General features: G+C 43.5%; 1 protein-coding gene across 1 annotated transcript; it reads left to right on the top strand.

The window, feature by feature from the left end:
* The first annotated feature begins 1,887 nt into the window (after positions 1-1,887).
* LOC139832307 (uncharacterized) lies at positions 1,888-15,931 on the top strand. Its single transcript, XM_071822035.1, has 3 exons — positions 1,888-2,439; positions 15,678-15,818; positions 15,926-15,931. Exons 1-3 carry the CDS (start codon positions 1,888-1,890, stop codon positions 15,929-15,931), a joined length of 699 nt encoding a protein of 232 aa, XP_071678136.1.
* The last annotated feature ends 1,059 nt before the right edge of the window (positions 15,932-16,990 follow it).

The following is a 16,990-nucleotide window of genomic DNA, read 5'->3' as shown; positions in this document are numbered from 1 at the left end:
TCGGAGCCGATCGCGTGGAGCAGCTTCTTCCTTATCTTCGCTGCGAGAGCAGTTGCCCTCGCCTCTACCCTCATCAGGGGGGTGCCCCAGTTCTATCATGTTGATGTTGAACGAGTCTCTTGGCTGGCACCTCCCAGGGTAAGTGTCGTTAACCCTGTCAACGGCGCATGACGGTGCATTAGGCACTTTTCCTTGGTAGGTCCCGAGAGCTGGCTCTGATAGAGAGTGCTGATGCTTCACGACCTCCTTGATCATCCGAACGGCGACATGCTCCAAAGTATTCACCAGGCTCTCAGAATGGAGATGCAACGAGTGAGTCACCATGCCGCTAATCTCCTGGCGCACGGCCCTGGTTCGTCCTTCTGACGGGACGGATAGGTCCACTCCATCGAGCGCGCCTTCCGGTGAGAACCCCTTCCACCTGATGCCATGTGAACGGGTTCTGTGATATGAGCCGATGAGGTCGGCTTCGAGGATGACTTTGATCTCGTCATGCTTCTTCTTGAGTTCGTCGGTCAGATCCTCGTATGTGACTGGCGTGCCGTCCGCCATCTCAGATGTAGATGGCGATGTGGTTGATGTAGAAGCTTGTCCCACCGGGCGTGCCAGAATGTGTTGTCGTCAGAAACCCACCGGCGGGCAGCGACGGGCAACACCGTAGAGCCGGGAACAACCTAGGGCTGCGGCTGGCCGAGGTCCCTCCGAGCGACGGCCCGCAAAGCCTTCTGGTCACACGTCCGATGCTGATGCAAGGGCGTGCCACCTAACCTATACCTGGTCAGGAAGGTGATGGAGATGCCTCGCTTAGTTTCCTGCATGGCATACACGTAAACATTAAATACGAGCCTCGATCGGCTCTCAGGTTATCCTGTGAATCGGCTAAGGGAGCCGATCCACCCATGATTCGTACGAGGTGCACGAATATATGGTGGTCCTGCTTGATCAAGATAAAGCTAAAGAGATCTACGACGATTTAGGGTTTTCACCGCATAATCGGATCATCCTACTCAGGATTGGGCCTCGCGGCCACGCACGGTGATCGTAAGCCGATCCTAGACAAGGCCTAAAAACCAACACGAGGTTGATCCCCGGAACATCCTGTCTAGGACTTGCGAACGACACCCTACGTGCCGCTGGATCCTCCAACCCTTTGTAAGGCCTAACTATTGCAGATATTGAACTAATCCTTCAAGAATCAAGGAGCAACTGTAACGGATCGAATCTACTAAATTATGATCAAGCGGGGTGCCGCCCCTACACCTAAGATAGGTGTAAGGGCGGCTAGATATGCAGGGGTTGCACTACGCAAGCATATGATACGAAGAACTATGCTAACCCTAACACATCTATGATAACTACGTTGCTCGCCATCAACAAGGCTTCAGTACGAGCAACGCATGAACAACATGGAGCTTGTGCTGCCTAGATCGCAAGATGCGATCTAGGCAGCATGTCGCTTACCGGTAGAAACCCTCGAGACGAAGGAGTTGGCGATGCGCCGAGATTGATTTGTGTTGGTTGAACGTTGGTTGTTGTTTATTCCATAAACCCTAGATACATATTTATAGTCCGTAGACTCTCTAATCGTGGGAATAGTCCCAACCGGGCACGGGCCCAACTCTAACTACATCGACACATATCCTACTATGTTACAGATACAAGGGCAAACTAGCCCAAACTTGCTATCCAAGGCCGATTCACGTATATTCTTCAATATATAATCTTCAAATCCACCTTGATCGCGGCCCACCTCTGACTTGGTCAAATTCGGGTGATAACAGGAGTAGAAGGTCCCGTTTTGATATAGTGGAATGTTTTGACCCCCGTTTCGACGGGTTTGCTTACTTGCCCGCGGTCGGCAATGCTGGTGGTGTCATCATCGCATGGATGTCTGATGAGGTCCGTGTGCTCCAAAGCCACGTTGACAACCTCTCGTTCTCCATCGAGTTGTCTTTTCATGGCGGCACGGCGTGGTGGCTCACCACCATCTATGGCCCGACATGTGTCTCACTTCAGCCGGTTTCCCTTGATGAGCCGCGGGCCCTGCGTGTTGCGCTCCAAGGACCGTGGGCTGTCGTTGGCGATTTCAACCTCATTATCGATGCCGCGGACAGGAACACTTCCATTGTGGATCGACGCGCCATCGGCCTCTTTCGTCGGTGTCTCAACGACCTTGAGCTACGGGAGTCGCCTTTGATAGGACGACACTTCACCTGGAGCAACGGCCGGACGCCGTCAATGTTAGTCAAGCTTGACCGTTGGTTTGCCTCTATGGACTGGGATGATCTATACCCCTATGCTTCACTTACGACCGTCTCCTCGTCTGTTTCTGAACACTGCCCTATCCTCATGTCTACGGCGGTGGAGTCACACGTCAACAAGAGGTTCTGTTTCGAGCACTTTTGGCTGAAGCTCGACGGGTTCCTAGATGAGGTTAAAGTAAGGTGTGTGGAGGGGGAGTCGCTAGAAAAGCCCTTGCGCCGACTTGAGCTTAAGCTATGCTGCACTAACCATGAGTTGCAGATTTGGAGCCAACGGAAAGTTGGCCCGGTCCGTGATCTCATCCTTATGGGCAATGCGGTGATCATGCACTTGATGTTATGCAAGAATGATGCCCGCTCTCTGTCAACGAGAACTGGCTTAGGAGCAACCTGATACGTCGCAAACGTATCTATAATTTTGATGCTCCATGCTTTTTTTATATCGATTGCTATTTGTTTTCTTTACACTTCGTGGCATTTTTACGCATTTCGGGAACTTACCTGTTAACAAGATGCCACATTGCCAGTTCCCTATTTTCTGTTGTTTTTGTATTTCAGAAAAGTTGTACATGGAATATTCTCGGAATTGGACAAAACTAAAGCCGAAGTTCCTATATTACCGAAACGAAGACAGAGTCCAGAGTGCAGACGAAGAAGCGCCACGAGGCGACCACACTTGGCCTAGGTGTGGCCCAGCCCCTGGCCGCGCCTAGGGGTGGTGTGGGCCCCTCAGGCAACCACCGGCCTCGCCCTTCCGCCTATTTATTCACATGTTCGGGAAAACCTAAACCCCGGAGTCATATTCCTAGAAAACTTCCGTAGCTCCGCCGCCACCGAAGACAAGTTTCGGGGGACATAAGTCTCTGTTCCGGCACCCTATCGGTACGGGGAATTGCCCCCGAAGCCATCTCCGTCGACTCCACCGTCATCTTCATCGCCGTTACTGACTCCCATGATAAGGAGGGAGTAGTTCTCCCTCGGGGCTGGCGGTTTTACCTGTAGCTATGTGGTCTATCTCTCTCCCATGATATTATCTTTATGTGATCAGGAGCTTTGTAATCTAGTTGAATAAGTAGATATTATTCTTCAACTATTATGCTACTCAAGGGGTTTTATTATGTGTTCTCCGGAGACAACTTGTCCCACTGTCTGAATGTGACAGTGTGCATACCGTGTGTGTGTCTCTTAAGCTTAATTTATAGAAATACTTATCAATTGTGGTGTCTTAGTACTATCTTTGTATGCTCAAAGTGATAGCGTGAGGTTTCCATACATTGGGAACGCGAACTTTAAGGAGTGCTTATGCAGCCCTACGCAGTGAATTTGTATTTTTTATCCAACTGGAGAGTGATTCAGAGTAGTGTGGTGAAGAGATAATATTTATGTATTCAATTATGATATCATTGTTGAGAGTTTCCACTAGTGAAAGTAAGAGCCCTTGGCCTTGTTTCTAAGCATTGAAATACCTTTTACAACCAGTTCAGCTACATGTTTTCTTGCAGCCATTTTTATTTTAGATTGCAATTACCACTTATAATCATCCATATTACTTATATTTCACTATCTGTTCACCGAACTAGTGCACCTATACACCTGAGAAGTGTATTGGGTGTGTTGACGACAAAAGAGACTTCTTGTATCGTAATTGCAGGGTTGCTTGAGAGGGATATCTTTGACCTCTACCTCCCTGAGTTCGATAAACCTTGGGTGATCCACTTAAGGAAACTTGATGCTGTTCTACGAACCTTTGCACTTGGAGGCCCAACACTGTCTACAAGAATTGAAGTGTGCGTAGACATCAAGCTCTTTCGTGGAGCCGTTACCAGGGAGGTAAGGTAAAAGGTATTCACATCTACTGGCTACTAAGTGTTCTAGTTGCTGGTGAGTGCTCGAAGTTATTTAATTTAGATTCTGTAATTATATCTCTTTTTTCTTGTTTTTATTTTCACTAGTTAGGCTTAATGGAAAACAACAACAAAATTAGAGAGCTTTATAGTAATTATCTTGAGTTGGGACATGAGGTGTTTGAAGAGAAAATAAAAAAAACATATGGAACTTTATTTGCATACTAATAGCAATGTTATTATTATAAATTATTTGAACACCATTATTGCTAATGCTATGGAAAATCCTAAGCTTGCGGAAGCTAGTTTTTATGAAAATGATATTTTTAGTTCCCCGGCTATGTTCATCGGTTTGTGTGTATCGATGGACGTCGTCTTGTGTGTGCGCATCGCGAACTTAAATGGTGGTCATTGTTGTTGTGTTCGACTTTATTATATGCTTTGATCTAATATTTATCAACATATATGCATGATGTACTAATATGATATACTAATATGCCTTGTCAATAGAGATGCCGACATACATTGTGTACAAGGGCCGCGTTCTAGGTGTCTACAAGGAGTGGCAAGACTGTCTCGAGCAGGTGCATAAGTTCAGCGGGAACAACTACAAGGGATACGCGACTAGAGAGGAGGCGGTAGCACAGTGAAGGGGACACGTGGGTGATACGTCTCAAACGTATCTATAATTTCTTATGTTCCATGCTAGTTTTATGACAATACTCACATGTTTTATATACACTTTACATCATTTATATGCATTTTCCGGCACTAACCTATTAACAAGATGCCGAAGCGCCAGTTCCTATTTTCTGTTGTTTTTGGTTTCAGAAATCCTACACAGGAAATATTCTTGGAATTGGACGAAACAAAAGCCCAGGGTCTTATTTTTCCACGGAGCTTCCAGAAGACTGAAGAGGATACGAAGTGGGGCCACGAGGCGCCGACACCACGTGGTGGCGCGGCCAAGGGGGGCCGCGCTGGCCTATGGTGTGGGGCCCCCGTGCCTCTCCCGACTCTGCCCTTCCGCCTACTTAAACTCTCCGTCGCGAAAACCCTATTACCGAAAGCCATGATACGAGAAAAGTTCAAGAGACGCTGCCGCCGCCAATCCCATCTCGGGGGATTCAGGAGATCGCCTCCGGCACCCTGCCGGAGAGGGGAATCATCACCCGGAGGACTCTACATCACCATGATCGCCTCCGGACTGATGTGTGAGTAGTTCATCCTTGGACTATGGGTCCATAGCAGTAGCTAGATGGTTGTCTTCTCCTCTTGTGCTATCATGTTAGATCTTGTGAGCTGCCTATCATGATCAAGATCATCTATTTGTAATGCTACATGTTGTGTTTGTTGGGATCCGATGAATATGGAATACTATGTCAAGTTGATTATCAATCTATCATATATGTGTTGTTTATGATATTGCATGCTCTCCGTTGCTAGTAGAGGCTCTGGCCAAGTTGATACTTGTGACTCCAAGAGGGAGTATTTATGCTCGATACTGGGTTCATGCCTCCATTGAATCTGGGATAGTGACAGAAAGTTCTAAGGTTGTGGATGTGCTGTTGCCACTAGGGATAAAACATCAATGCTTTGTCTAAGGATATTTGTGTTGATTACATTACGCACCATACTTAATGCAATTGTCTGTTGTTTGCAACTTAATACTGGAAGGGGTGCGGATGCTAACCCGAAGGTGGACTTTTTAGGCATAGATGCATGCTGGATAACGGTCTATGTAATTTGTCGTAATGTCCTAAGTGAATCTCATATTAGTCATCATGATAAGTATGTGCATTGTTATGCCCAACTATAATTTGTTCACCCAACATGCTATTTCTTATTGGAGAGACACCACTAGTGAACTGTGGACCCCGGTCCATTCTTTTACATCTAAATACAATCTACTGCAATCATTGTTCTCTACTGTTCTTTGCAAACAAACATCATTTTCCACACCATACGTTTAATCCATTGTTTACAGCAAGCCGGTGAGATTGACAAACTCACTGTTAAGTTGGGGCAAAGTATTTTGATTGTGTTGTGCAGGTTCCACGTTGGCGCCAGAATCCCTGGTGTTGCGCCGCACTACACTCCTCCACCAACAACCTTCACGTGGCCTTCATCTCCTACTGGTTCGATAAACCTTGGTTTCTTACTGAGGGAAAACTTGCTGCTGTACACATCATACCTTGCTCTTGGCGTTCCCAACGGACGAGTGCTTTACCGTCACAAGGAAGCTACTTTCTGGTGCCGTTGCAATCCAACTCCCACGTTAGCAGCTCTTTTTCGGGCGCCGTTGCCGGGGAGATCAAGACATGCTGCAAGGGGGGTCTCCCACATCCAATCTCTTTACTTTGTTATTGTCTTGTTTTACTTTATTTTATTTTTTTTGCTTTGTTTGCTTTCTTTATATCAAAAATACAAAAAAATTAGTTACTTGCATTTACCTTATTTACTGTCTTGTTTGCTTTCTTTATATTAAAAACACAAAAAATTAGTTACTTCTTTTACTTTACTTTATTTAGTTTGCTTTATTTACTACTGCTAAAATGAATACTCCTGAGAATACCAAGTTGTGTGACTTTACTAGCACAAATAATAATGATTTTATATGCACACCTATTGCTCCACCTGCTATTACAGCAGAATTTTATGAAATTAAACCTGCTTTACTAAATCTTGTTATGAGAGAGCAATTTTCGGGTGTTAGTTCTGATGATGCTGCTGCCCATCTTAATAATTTTGTTGAACTTTTTGAAATGCAAAAGTATAATGATGTAGATGGTGACATAATAAAACTGAAATTGTTTCCTTTCTCCTTAAGAGGAAGAGCTAAAGATTGGTTGCTATCTTTGCCTAAAAATAGTATTGACTCATGGACTAAATGTAAAGATGCTTTCATTGGTAGATATTATCCTCCTGCTAAAATTATATCTTTGAGAAGTAGCATAACGAATTTTAAGCAATTGGATAATGAGCATGTTGCCCAAGCATGGGAAAGAATGAAATCTTTGGTAAAGAATTGCCCTACCCATGGACTAACTACTTGGATGATCATCCAAACCTTCTATGCAGGATTAAATTTTTCTTCGAGGAACCTATTGGATTCAGCTGCTGGAGGTACTTTTATGTCCATCACCTTGGGTGCCGCAACAAAGCTTCTTGATGATATGATGATCAACTACTCTGAATGGCACACCGAAAGGACTCCACAAGGTAAGAAGGTAAATTCTGTCGAAGAAACCTCCTCCTTGAGTGATAAGATTGATGTTATTATGTCTATGCTTGTTAATGGTAGATCTAATGTTGATCCTAATAATGTTCCTTTAGCTTCATTGGTTGCTCAAGAAGAGCATGTTGATGTGAACTTCATTAAAAATAGTAATTTCAACAACAATGCTTATAGGAATAATTTTGGTAACAACTATAGGCCATATCCTTCTAATAATAGTAATGGTTATGGTAATTCTTATGGTAATTCTTACAACAATAATAGGAGTGTACCCTCTAGTCTTGAAGTCATGCTTAAAGAATTTATTAGTACACAAACTGCTTTTAACAAATTTGTTGAAGAAAAGCTTGGTAAAATTGATGTTCTTGCTTCTAAGGTTGATAGTCTTGTTGCTGATGTTGATCTTTTGAAATTGAAATTTATGCCTAATGAAACTAAAGATATTAAGTAATTTGCTACACAAACGCAATCCAAGTTCGAATTAATGAAAATATTAGATTGATGGCTGAATTGCATGCTAGGTGGGAAAGAGAAGAAAAACTAGCTAACAAGAATAATGTAGCTAAAGTTTGGACTATTACCACCACTAGTAATGTTGATGCTTCACATATTGCTAAACCTCCTACTATCAATGGTAAAATAATTGGTGTTGGAAATGTTTCTATTCCTAATGCAAAGCGTGCTAAACTGCTTGAAACTGCTGAAACTGTTTGTAATAAAACTGCTGAAATTTTTCAGAATATTGGGGACAATGATCCCATTGCTTTAGATCATAATGGTTTAGATTTTTATAATCATAATATCTCTGAAGTTATTAAGTTCTTGCAAAAACTTGCTAAAAGTCCTAATGCTAGTGCTATAAATTTGGCCTTTACAAAACATATTACAAATGCTCTCATTAAAGCTAGAGAAGAGAAATTAAAACTTGAAACTTCTATTCCTAGGAAGTTGGAAGATGGTTGGGAGCCCATCATTTAGATGAGGGTCAATGATTTTGATTGTAATGCTTTATGTGATCTTGGTGCAACTATTTCTGTTATCCCTAAGAAACTCTATGATATGCTTGACTTGCCACCATTGAAAAATTGTTATTTGGAAGTTAATCTTGCTGATAATTCTATAAAGAAACCTTTGGGGAGGATTGATAATGTTCACATTACGGTTAAAAATAACCTTGTCCCCGTTGATTTTGTTGTCTTGGATATTAAATGCAATGCATCTTGTCCCATTATTTTGGGAAGACCTTTTCTTCGAACTGTTGGTGCTATTATTGATATGAAGGAAGGGAATATTAAGTATCAATTTCCTCTTAAGAAAGGAATGGAACACTTCCCTAGGAAGAGAATGAAGTTACCTTTTGATTCTATTATTAGTACCAATTATGATGTTGATGCTTCATCTCTTGATAATACTTGAGTTACACTTTCAGCGCCTAGCTGAAAGGCGTTAAAGAAAACGCTTGTGGGAGACAACCCATTATTTTACTACAACAATTTTTGTTTTATATTTCTGTCTTGGAAGTTGTTACTACTGTAGCAACCTCTCCTTATCTTTATTTTATTGCATTGTTGTGCCAAGTAAAGTCTTTGATAGTAAGGTTGATACTAGATTTGGATTTCTGCGCAGAAACAGATTTCTTGCTGTCACGAATTTGAGTAGATCTCTCTGTAGATAACGCAGAAAAATCTGCCAATTTTCATGAGTAATCCTCAGATATGTACGGAACTTTCATTCAATTTGAGCTTCTTCACCTGAGCATGTTAAGTGCCTCGAAAAAATTCATCTTTACGGACTGTTCTGTTTTGATAGATTCTGCCATTTATTTCACATTGCCTCTTTTGCTATGTTGAATGGATTTGTTTATTCCATTAACTTTCAGTAGCTTTGGGCAATGTCCAGAAGTGTTAAGAATGATTATTTTACCTCTGAACATGTGAATTTTTGATTATGCACTAACCCTCTAATGAGTTTGTTTTGAGTTTGGTGTGGAGGAAGTTTTCAAGGGTCAAGAGAGGAGGATGATACAATATAATCAAGAAGAGTGAAAAGTCTAAGCTTGGGGATGCCCCCGTAGTTCATCCCTGCATATTTGAAGAGGACTCAAGCATCTAAGCTTGGGGATGCCCAAGGCATCCCCTTCTTCATCGACAACTTATCAGGTCACCTCTAGTGAAACTATATTTTTATTCCGTCACATCTTATGTGCTTTACTTGGAGCATCTGTATGTTTTTATTTTTGTTTTTGTTTGAATAAAATCGGATCCTAGCATTCTTTGTGTGGGAGAGAGACACGCTCCGCTTTTTCATATGAACACTGGTGTTCTTAGCTTTACTTTTAATGTTCATGGCGAAGGTTGAAACTGCTTCGTTCATTGCTATTTGGTTGGAAACAGAAAATGCTTCATGTGGTAATTGGTATACTGTCTTGAATAATTTGGTACCTGGCAATATTTTTGCTCAAACACATCATGTTTAAGCTCTTGCATCATGTAGATTGCACCTATTAGTGGAGAACTACTGTAGAGCTCGTTGAAATTTGGTTTGCATGATTGGCCTCTCTAAAAGTCTAGATATTTTCTGGTAAAGTGTTTGAACAACAAGGAAGACAATGTAGAGTCTTATAATGGTGGCAATATGTTTTTATGTAAGTTTTGCTGTACCGGTTCATACTTGTGTTTGCTTCAAACGACCTTGCTAGCCAAGCCTTGTACTGGGAGGGAATTCTTCTCGTGCATCCATAACCTTGAGCCAAAACCTATGCCATTTGTGTCCACCATACCTACCTACTATGTGGTATTTCTCTGCCATTCAAAAGTAAATTGCTTGAGTGCTACCTTTGAAACTTCATTCCTTGTCTTTGCAATATATAGCTCATGGGAAAATAGCCTTAAAAACTATTGTGGTAAAGAATATGTCTTATGTGTCTTATTTCTTATAAGTTGCTTGTTGAGCGGTAACCATGTTTCTGGGGACGCTATCAACTATTACACCTTTGTTGAATATCATGTGAGTTGCTATGCATGTTCGTCTTGTCTGAAGTAAGGGTGATTTATCATGATCAAATGGTTTGAGTATGCGTATTGTTAGAGAAGAACTTTGGGCCGCCAACCAAAGCCATGTATCATGGTGGAAGTTTCAGTTTGGACATTAAACCTCAATCTCTTATGAGAATATTATCTGTTGCTGAATGCTTATGCATTAAAGAGGAGTCCATTATCTGTTTTCTATGTTGTCCCGTATGGATGTCCTAAGTTGAGATCTATCAAAAACGAGAAATCAAATGTGATCTATCTCCTTGGACCTTTGTACAGGCGACATAGAGGTACCCCTTTGTGACACTTGGTTGAAACATATGTAATGCAATGAGAATCCAAGCTAATTAGGACAAGGTGCGAGCACTATTGGTACTCGATGCATGAGGCTTGCAACTTATAGGATGTCTTATGCATAACACATATGAATTATTACTACCGTTGACAAAATTGTTTCTATGTTTTCAAAATAAAAGCTCTAGCACAAAAATAGCAATCCATGCTTCCCTCTGCGAAGGGCCTTTCTTTTACTTTATGTTGAGTCAGTTTACCTACTTCTTTCTATCTTATAAGCAAACACTTGTGTCAACCATGTGCATTGATTCCTACATACTTGCTTATTTGCATTCATCATATTACTTTGTGTTGACAATCATCCATGAGATATACATCCATGAGATATACATGTGAAGTTGAAAGCAACTGCTGAAACTTATACCTTCCTTTGTATTGCTTCAAAACTTTCTACTAAGAATTTATTGCTTTATGAGTTAACTAATATGCAAGACTTATTGATGTTTGTCTTGAAAGTACTATTCATGAAAAGTCTTTGCTATATGATTCAGTTGTTTAGTCATTGTCTTTACCATTGCTTCGAATCACTTCATTCATCTCATATGCTTTACAATAGTATTGATCAAAATTATGATAGCAGCATGTCACTTCAGAAATTATCCTTGTTATCGTTTACCTACTCGATGGCGAGTAGGAACTAAGCTTGGGGATGCTTGATACGTTTCAAACGTATCTATAATTTCTTATGTTCCATGCTAGTTTTATGACAATACTCACATGTTTTATATACACTTTACATCAGTTATATGCATTTTCCGACACTAACCTATTAACAAGATGCCGAAGCGCCAGTTCCTATTTTCTGTTGTTTTTGGTTTGAGAAATCCTACACAGGAAATATTCACGGAATTGGACGAAACAAAAGCCCAGGGTCTTATTTTTCCACGGAGCTTCCAGAAGACCGAAGAGGATACGAAGTCGGGCCAAGGGGGGCCGCGCCGGCCTATGGTGTGGGGCCCCCGTGCCTCTCCCGACTCTGCCCTTCCGCCTACTTAAACTCTCCGTCGCGAAAACCCTATTATCGAGAGCCACGATACGAGAAAAGTTCCAGAGACGCCGCCGCCGACAATCCCATCTCGGGGGATTCAGGAGATCGCCTCCGGAACCCTGCCGGAGAGGGGAATCATCACCCGGAGGACTCTACATCACCATGATCGCCTCCGGACTGATGTGTGAGTAGTTCATCCTTGGACTATGTGACAAGGTATTAACTTGTCAATGCCTACGAATAGTAGACTAGGGTTTCGTGTAATGTAGAGGGCAAGTAGATCTCGAAGGTTATCAGCCGAATAATACTCGACGAAATAAAACTAGGGTTTGCTCAACTATGATTCGATGATCTTTCTCGTCCCTCGACTCCCCCTTATATATGAGGCGGAGCCGAGGGATTCGTATTGTACAAGTTACAGAGTCCGGGGAGGTTTCTAACTCGTCCCGCAAGATTACATACAACACTTCTTATTACAACTCTAGCTTTCCTTAACAACATCTTTGGGCTTCCGAGTCTTCTTATTCTTCGGGTAGTGGGCCTTCAGTAAACCCCGGGTACTATCTTCGGCAGGCCCATTGGGGATGCCTATGTCAGTAGCCCCAGAGATTTTGCTTGAATCGTAGAGTCAGGGAAAATCTCCCCTATTTATTTTTACTCGACAACTTTAACTTGTCTATATTTCTTCATATGAATTTCTATATTGTACAGGGATAATGGTAGTTGGGGCTAGTTCATCTGACGGATCAAGTACTAGTTAACTGCTCTAGTGGCAATCCGCAAAAACCTACTTCAAGATCACGTCCCTGGACATGATCTCGGTGATACTGGTGTAAACTTCGACAGGTGCCGCTTAAGGTCTTACCATTCTGTCGAGTCCCAGTCAATTTTATCGAGTCCACAGCGCGTCCGCTGGGATATTTCTTCACATCTCTTGATGTGGAAAAAAGTAGCAGAGCGCAGTCTTCGGTGATGCCACGCCGCACAGAACGGATCTGGGGTCTTACCTTCGCAATGTTCTGCGGCATTCAGAATTCAGTCGCAACTTTTGGCGTTCTGAGAATATATTGTCGAGTGCTTATTCGGCTGTTGGAATAGCACATTTCATCGAGTCAATTTCTGACTTATATTACTCTCCCGATGGGAGTATATGTAGAGTTATCTTTATAACTCGAAATATGCTCCTTCTTCCTTCTTTTTCTTTCTTTCTTTCTCTTTTTTCTTCTTGATAATTTTCATCGGGCACGCGAACAGCGTTCCCGATGAGAGTAGCCCCCGAGGCTACAACCAAGGACTTGTGCTTGGTTGTAGGCTCAACATTCTAGTGCACCTTATCGCTATTTTGTCATTCTTTTCTCAATATTCTCTTCTTTTTATCTCTCGGGTGCGCGAACAGCGCTCCCGATGGGAGTAGCCCCCGAGGCTATGAACAAAAGCTTGCGTTTGATCATAGGCTCCCGCAATTTCTATATTGTCATACTCGATTTTTTTGTTTTCGAAGTAGCCCCCGAGCATTTGGGCAAAAACTTGTATTTGATCAAAAGCTCCCGAAGTATTCGATAACTTCTCCTGTCGTCAATCCTCTTTTACGTTTCTTGTCGAAATTTCTATCTTTGTCGAAGTTATTTCATCGCTGTTAACAGTCGTAATTTTTCCCTGCCTTGTGGGTCCATTGTTTCCACCATGTTGACACGTCGTGCGAGTGGGGGACACACGTCCTCCGCTTTTTCTGGCACACATACCATATCTTCTCCACTGTAAAATACTGTTTTACCCTTGCCCCTACGTGGCTGTCATCTGCTGCACAATTTTTCCATCGAACGGTCCGCCGTTTCGCCGCACCTCTATATAAGATCCCCTTCTTCTTCCTTGAACACTTCCGCTCGCGGCGTTGCTGTACACCCTTCTGCAAATCCTCCTGCGCTCCCCCAATTCTCTGAGCTCTGCACTCCTGCGCCATTGTGAATGCCTCCGCGCCGCTTGACCAGACACAGCACACCGGAATCTTCCATGGCCGCCGCGGATCTGGGAACCGCGGAGTGGGAAAGATCCAAGCTTTCCGCTCAGGACATCAACCTTCTCAAGAAGCTAGGGCTCAGCAAGAAGCCCAACGCACTGCGCTTTCCTAGTGAGGAGAGCTACCCAACCCCTCCAATGGGGTACTGGGTAAGTTTCATCGACCATCTCATCCGCGGTCTTTCCGCCCCCATTCATCCTTTTCTCCGTGGACTCCTTTTTGTTTACGGTCTGCAACTTCACCATTTGACCCCCAATTCTATCCTCCATATTTCCATCTTCATTACCCTTTGCGAAGCCTTCCTTGGCGTCCAGCCTAACTGGGCGCTATGGAAGCGCATTTTCTTCTGTCGCCGTAATGGCTCAACAAACGTCGCCTATAATATAGGTGGCGTTGTAATTTCTGTCCGCCCCACTGTCGACTACTTCGACGTCAAGCTCCCTGACTCTGTTCAAGGGTGGCGCAAGAAGTGGTTGTACATCCAGGAGGAGAACCATGGATGTGCTGAAGACAACATCCCACCTTTTGACGGTGCCGAGAGAATTCTTCGCCGCCGCTCCTGGGACGCGGAAGCAACCGAAGAAGAAAAAACAGCGACTGAAGCCCTGATGGCTCGCATCCATGAGTTGCAAAATACTCGTGGCAAAGAATTATCAGGCATCCAGATCACAGCCTATTTTCTAAGGACCAGAGTGCAGCCTCTTCAAGCTCGCAAATGCCCTCTCTGGAAGTATTCTGGCGACACGGACGGTGATCGGTTGTCGACGGATTTAGAGGTCAAGGATTTAGAAAAACTTGTCCGAAAAAATCTCGTCTCTCAGCAAAAAAGATCCTGTCCCTTCTTCTTGCCGCGTGAAACCATTCAGCGCCACCAATCCACTTTCCAAGGTTAGCTTCTTCACTTGGTTTGCTATTGATTTACTATCTTTATTTTTTCTTTGTCGACTTTTTTAACATCCTCCCCTGCTTTTTCCCTTTATAGAACCATCCAAACCTCGTCTCGCTCCCTCCCCTTCCTGAAGGTGGAGAAGTCGAGGAAAGGGCTATCCTCGCCGATGACAACCAAGATGCCCCCTCTTTTGTAAATGAACCCGTGGATTCTCGAAAATCTTCGGGTTCCTCTGAAAAGGAAGCTGCCTCCGAGGGCACTACGTCGGCACAATCTCCTCCTCCTGCTGTTTCTCCAAGGAACAAAAGGAAAAGGACTGACGCCGAAGATTCCGGCACTTCCAAAGCCGAAGACGTTGATCCTTCACGTCAGAAGGCAGGTTATGATCCGTACCTTGGATCCCTCATCAGCTCGTAAGTTTTTTTTTATTTCTCCTTATCTTTGTACTCGAAGTTTTTTGTCTATCTTGCTTTTTATGCTGTCACCCTTTATTCGTAGTGATGATGAGGAAGAACCACCAACTCTTGATGTGGCTGCTCGAACGAGCTCGTCACGTACTTTAGTTGTTTCGGAGACGCCAGTTGAAGGAGAGAAATCCTCGCCTCCTCAACTGAATGTTGGCGCTCCCACTCCACCTTCAAGCCCTCTTGTCCCTTCACCAAAAAGGACAAGGGTGGAAACGATCGTGGAACCTACCCTTGAATTGGGTAGCTCCTCCAATTCTCTCTTGGACGACGTAAGTTCTGAATTTACTCATCTATATTTCCTCTTGGTTCCTTCTTCTATGTCTTTATATTTTCCCGTACCGACGTTTTCTTTCTTTGTCTTTCTTTGACAGCCTATGGTCAAAGAACTTCTTCGTATCGGTGCCCAATTTGTTGGGTACCGTGAATGTGCTAGCAAAGCTGAAGGTAATATATTTTTTCCATTGGACCTTGCTTTATGACTTCTTGCCACTGGTTTGTCGCGATTTTGACGTACCTTTACTATTTTGATAGAAAAACTTGCAGAAGCCAACAAACTTGTTGACACTCTTACTCAAAACTTTGAGCAGAGTGAAATGGCTCGCAAGAAGGCTGAACTCGACGCTAGCCAAGCTAGAACAGAGGCTGCAGAAGCTACAGCCAAAGCTGCTGGTGTCGAAGATCTGCAAAAGAGGCTGGCAGATGCCGAAACTGCTTTGAATGAGCACAAGGTCTTTCAAGCTTCTCGCGAAAAGGCGATCACCAAACGCTTGATCGCGCAGAATCGGCGCTTTGTCGGTAACTTTATCGTACCCTTCTATCTTTTTTCCTTTTGTAGTATTAATTTTTCTTCCTGCTGTCGATCAATGTGTATTTTCCTCGGCAGCCAAAACAAACCAAGAATTTGAGCTTGAAGATCCCGACGATGATCCTCTTCTGGACGCACTCTCTTTCCTGGAGTTTCACGGGACTGAAGTTCGCGAAGGCATAGATCATGCTGACGCGGGTTTATCAAAATTGTTCCCCTACTTCTTCCCCAAGAAAGAGGAGCCCAAAACTTTCCTTACCCTTGCCAAGGAGTTTGATTCGTCAGAAGATCTTGCACTGAAGATGCGCCAAGAGAACATGAAAGTTGCTGTTGAAAGCACTATTGCCTTGGTTGCGGACAGCCAACAAACTGTCGACTGGACGAAAGTTGGCGCCACCGAGCAAATAGAACAAACGAAGTGGCGTTCGTTGATTAAGGCAGCCAAGCCCAACGCGAAGAAAGTCTTGGCCTATCTCGGGATCAAGCCGGCTTCAACTCCTAGCTCATCAAGGCCGGAGGTCTAGTCGAATGCTTCTTCTTTTTTCTTTTTCTGCTTTTGACGCTGTCGCCAAAGTAGTTTTTTGGCGACAACTATCCCACTAGTTCCACTTGTAATGCCTTGTAAATATGCTGAAAGATTAATGAAGACTCTATCTTGCTCGTTGATTGATATCGCCTTTTTGTTAAATTTCAGTTGGTATTTGATAACTATACTCCGTCTCCTGCTCCTCCCGACGTCTTGCCTTCTCCTTCTTGCTCAAGAAAAAATCTTACTAGTACCGAACCTGTCGAAGATTCCTTGTCGCAAGAATTGGATGAACTTCGGCAGCAACTTCAGTACGCGAAGAAACAAACGCTTGTGATGATGGAGCAGTCCCGTAAGGCCACTGAAGCCGAAAAAATTGCGCTTCAACAGGCTCGAGAGGCCATGGCTGATAAGGACGCTGCCGTTTCTGAAGCTAAAAAGGCGACTTCTCGAGAGAATTCCATGCTTGAGTTAATGAATGAGGCCGCTGCCGATATATCTGGTATTTTTCCGTTGAACCAAAACTCCTTCTCCCTGTACGTTGTATCCCTCCTGTTTTTTGAAATCTA

The sequence above is a fragment of the Lolium perenne genome, chromosome 6 (assembly GCF_019359855.2).
Source record: "Lolium perenne isolate Kyuss_39 chromosome 6, Kyuss_2.0, whole genome shotgun sequence".
NCBI classification, from domain to species: domain Eukaryota; kingdom Viridiplantae; phylum Streptophyta; class Magnoliopsida; order Poales; family Poaceae; genus Lolium; species Lolium perenne.
This window is presented reverse-complemented; position numbering and strand designations above follow the sequence as displayed.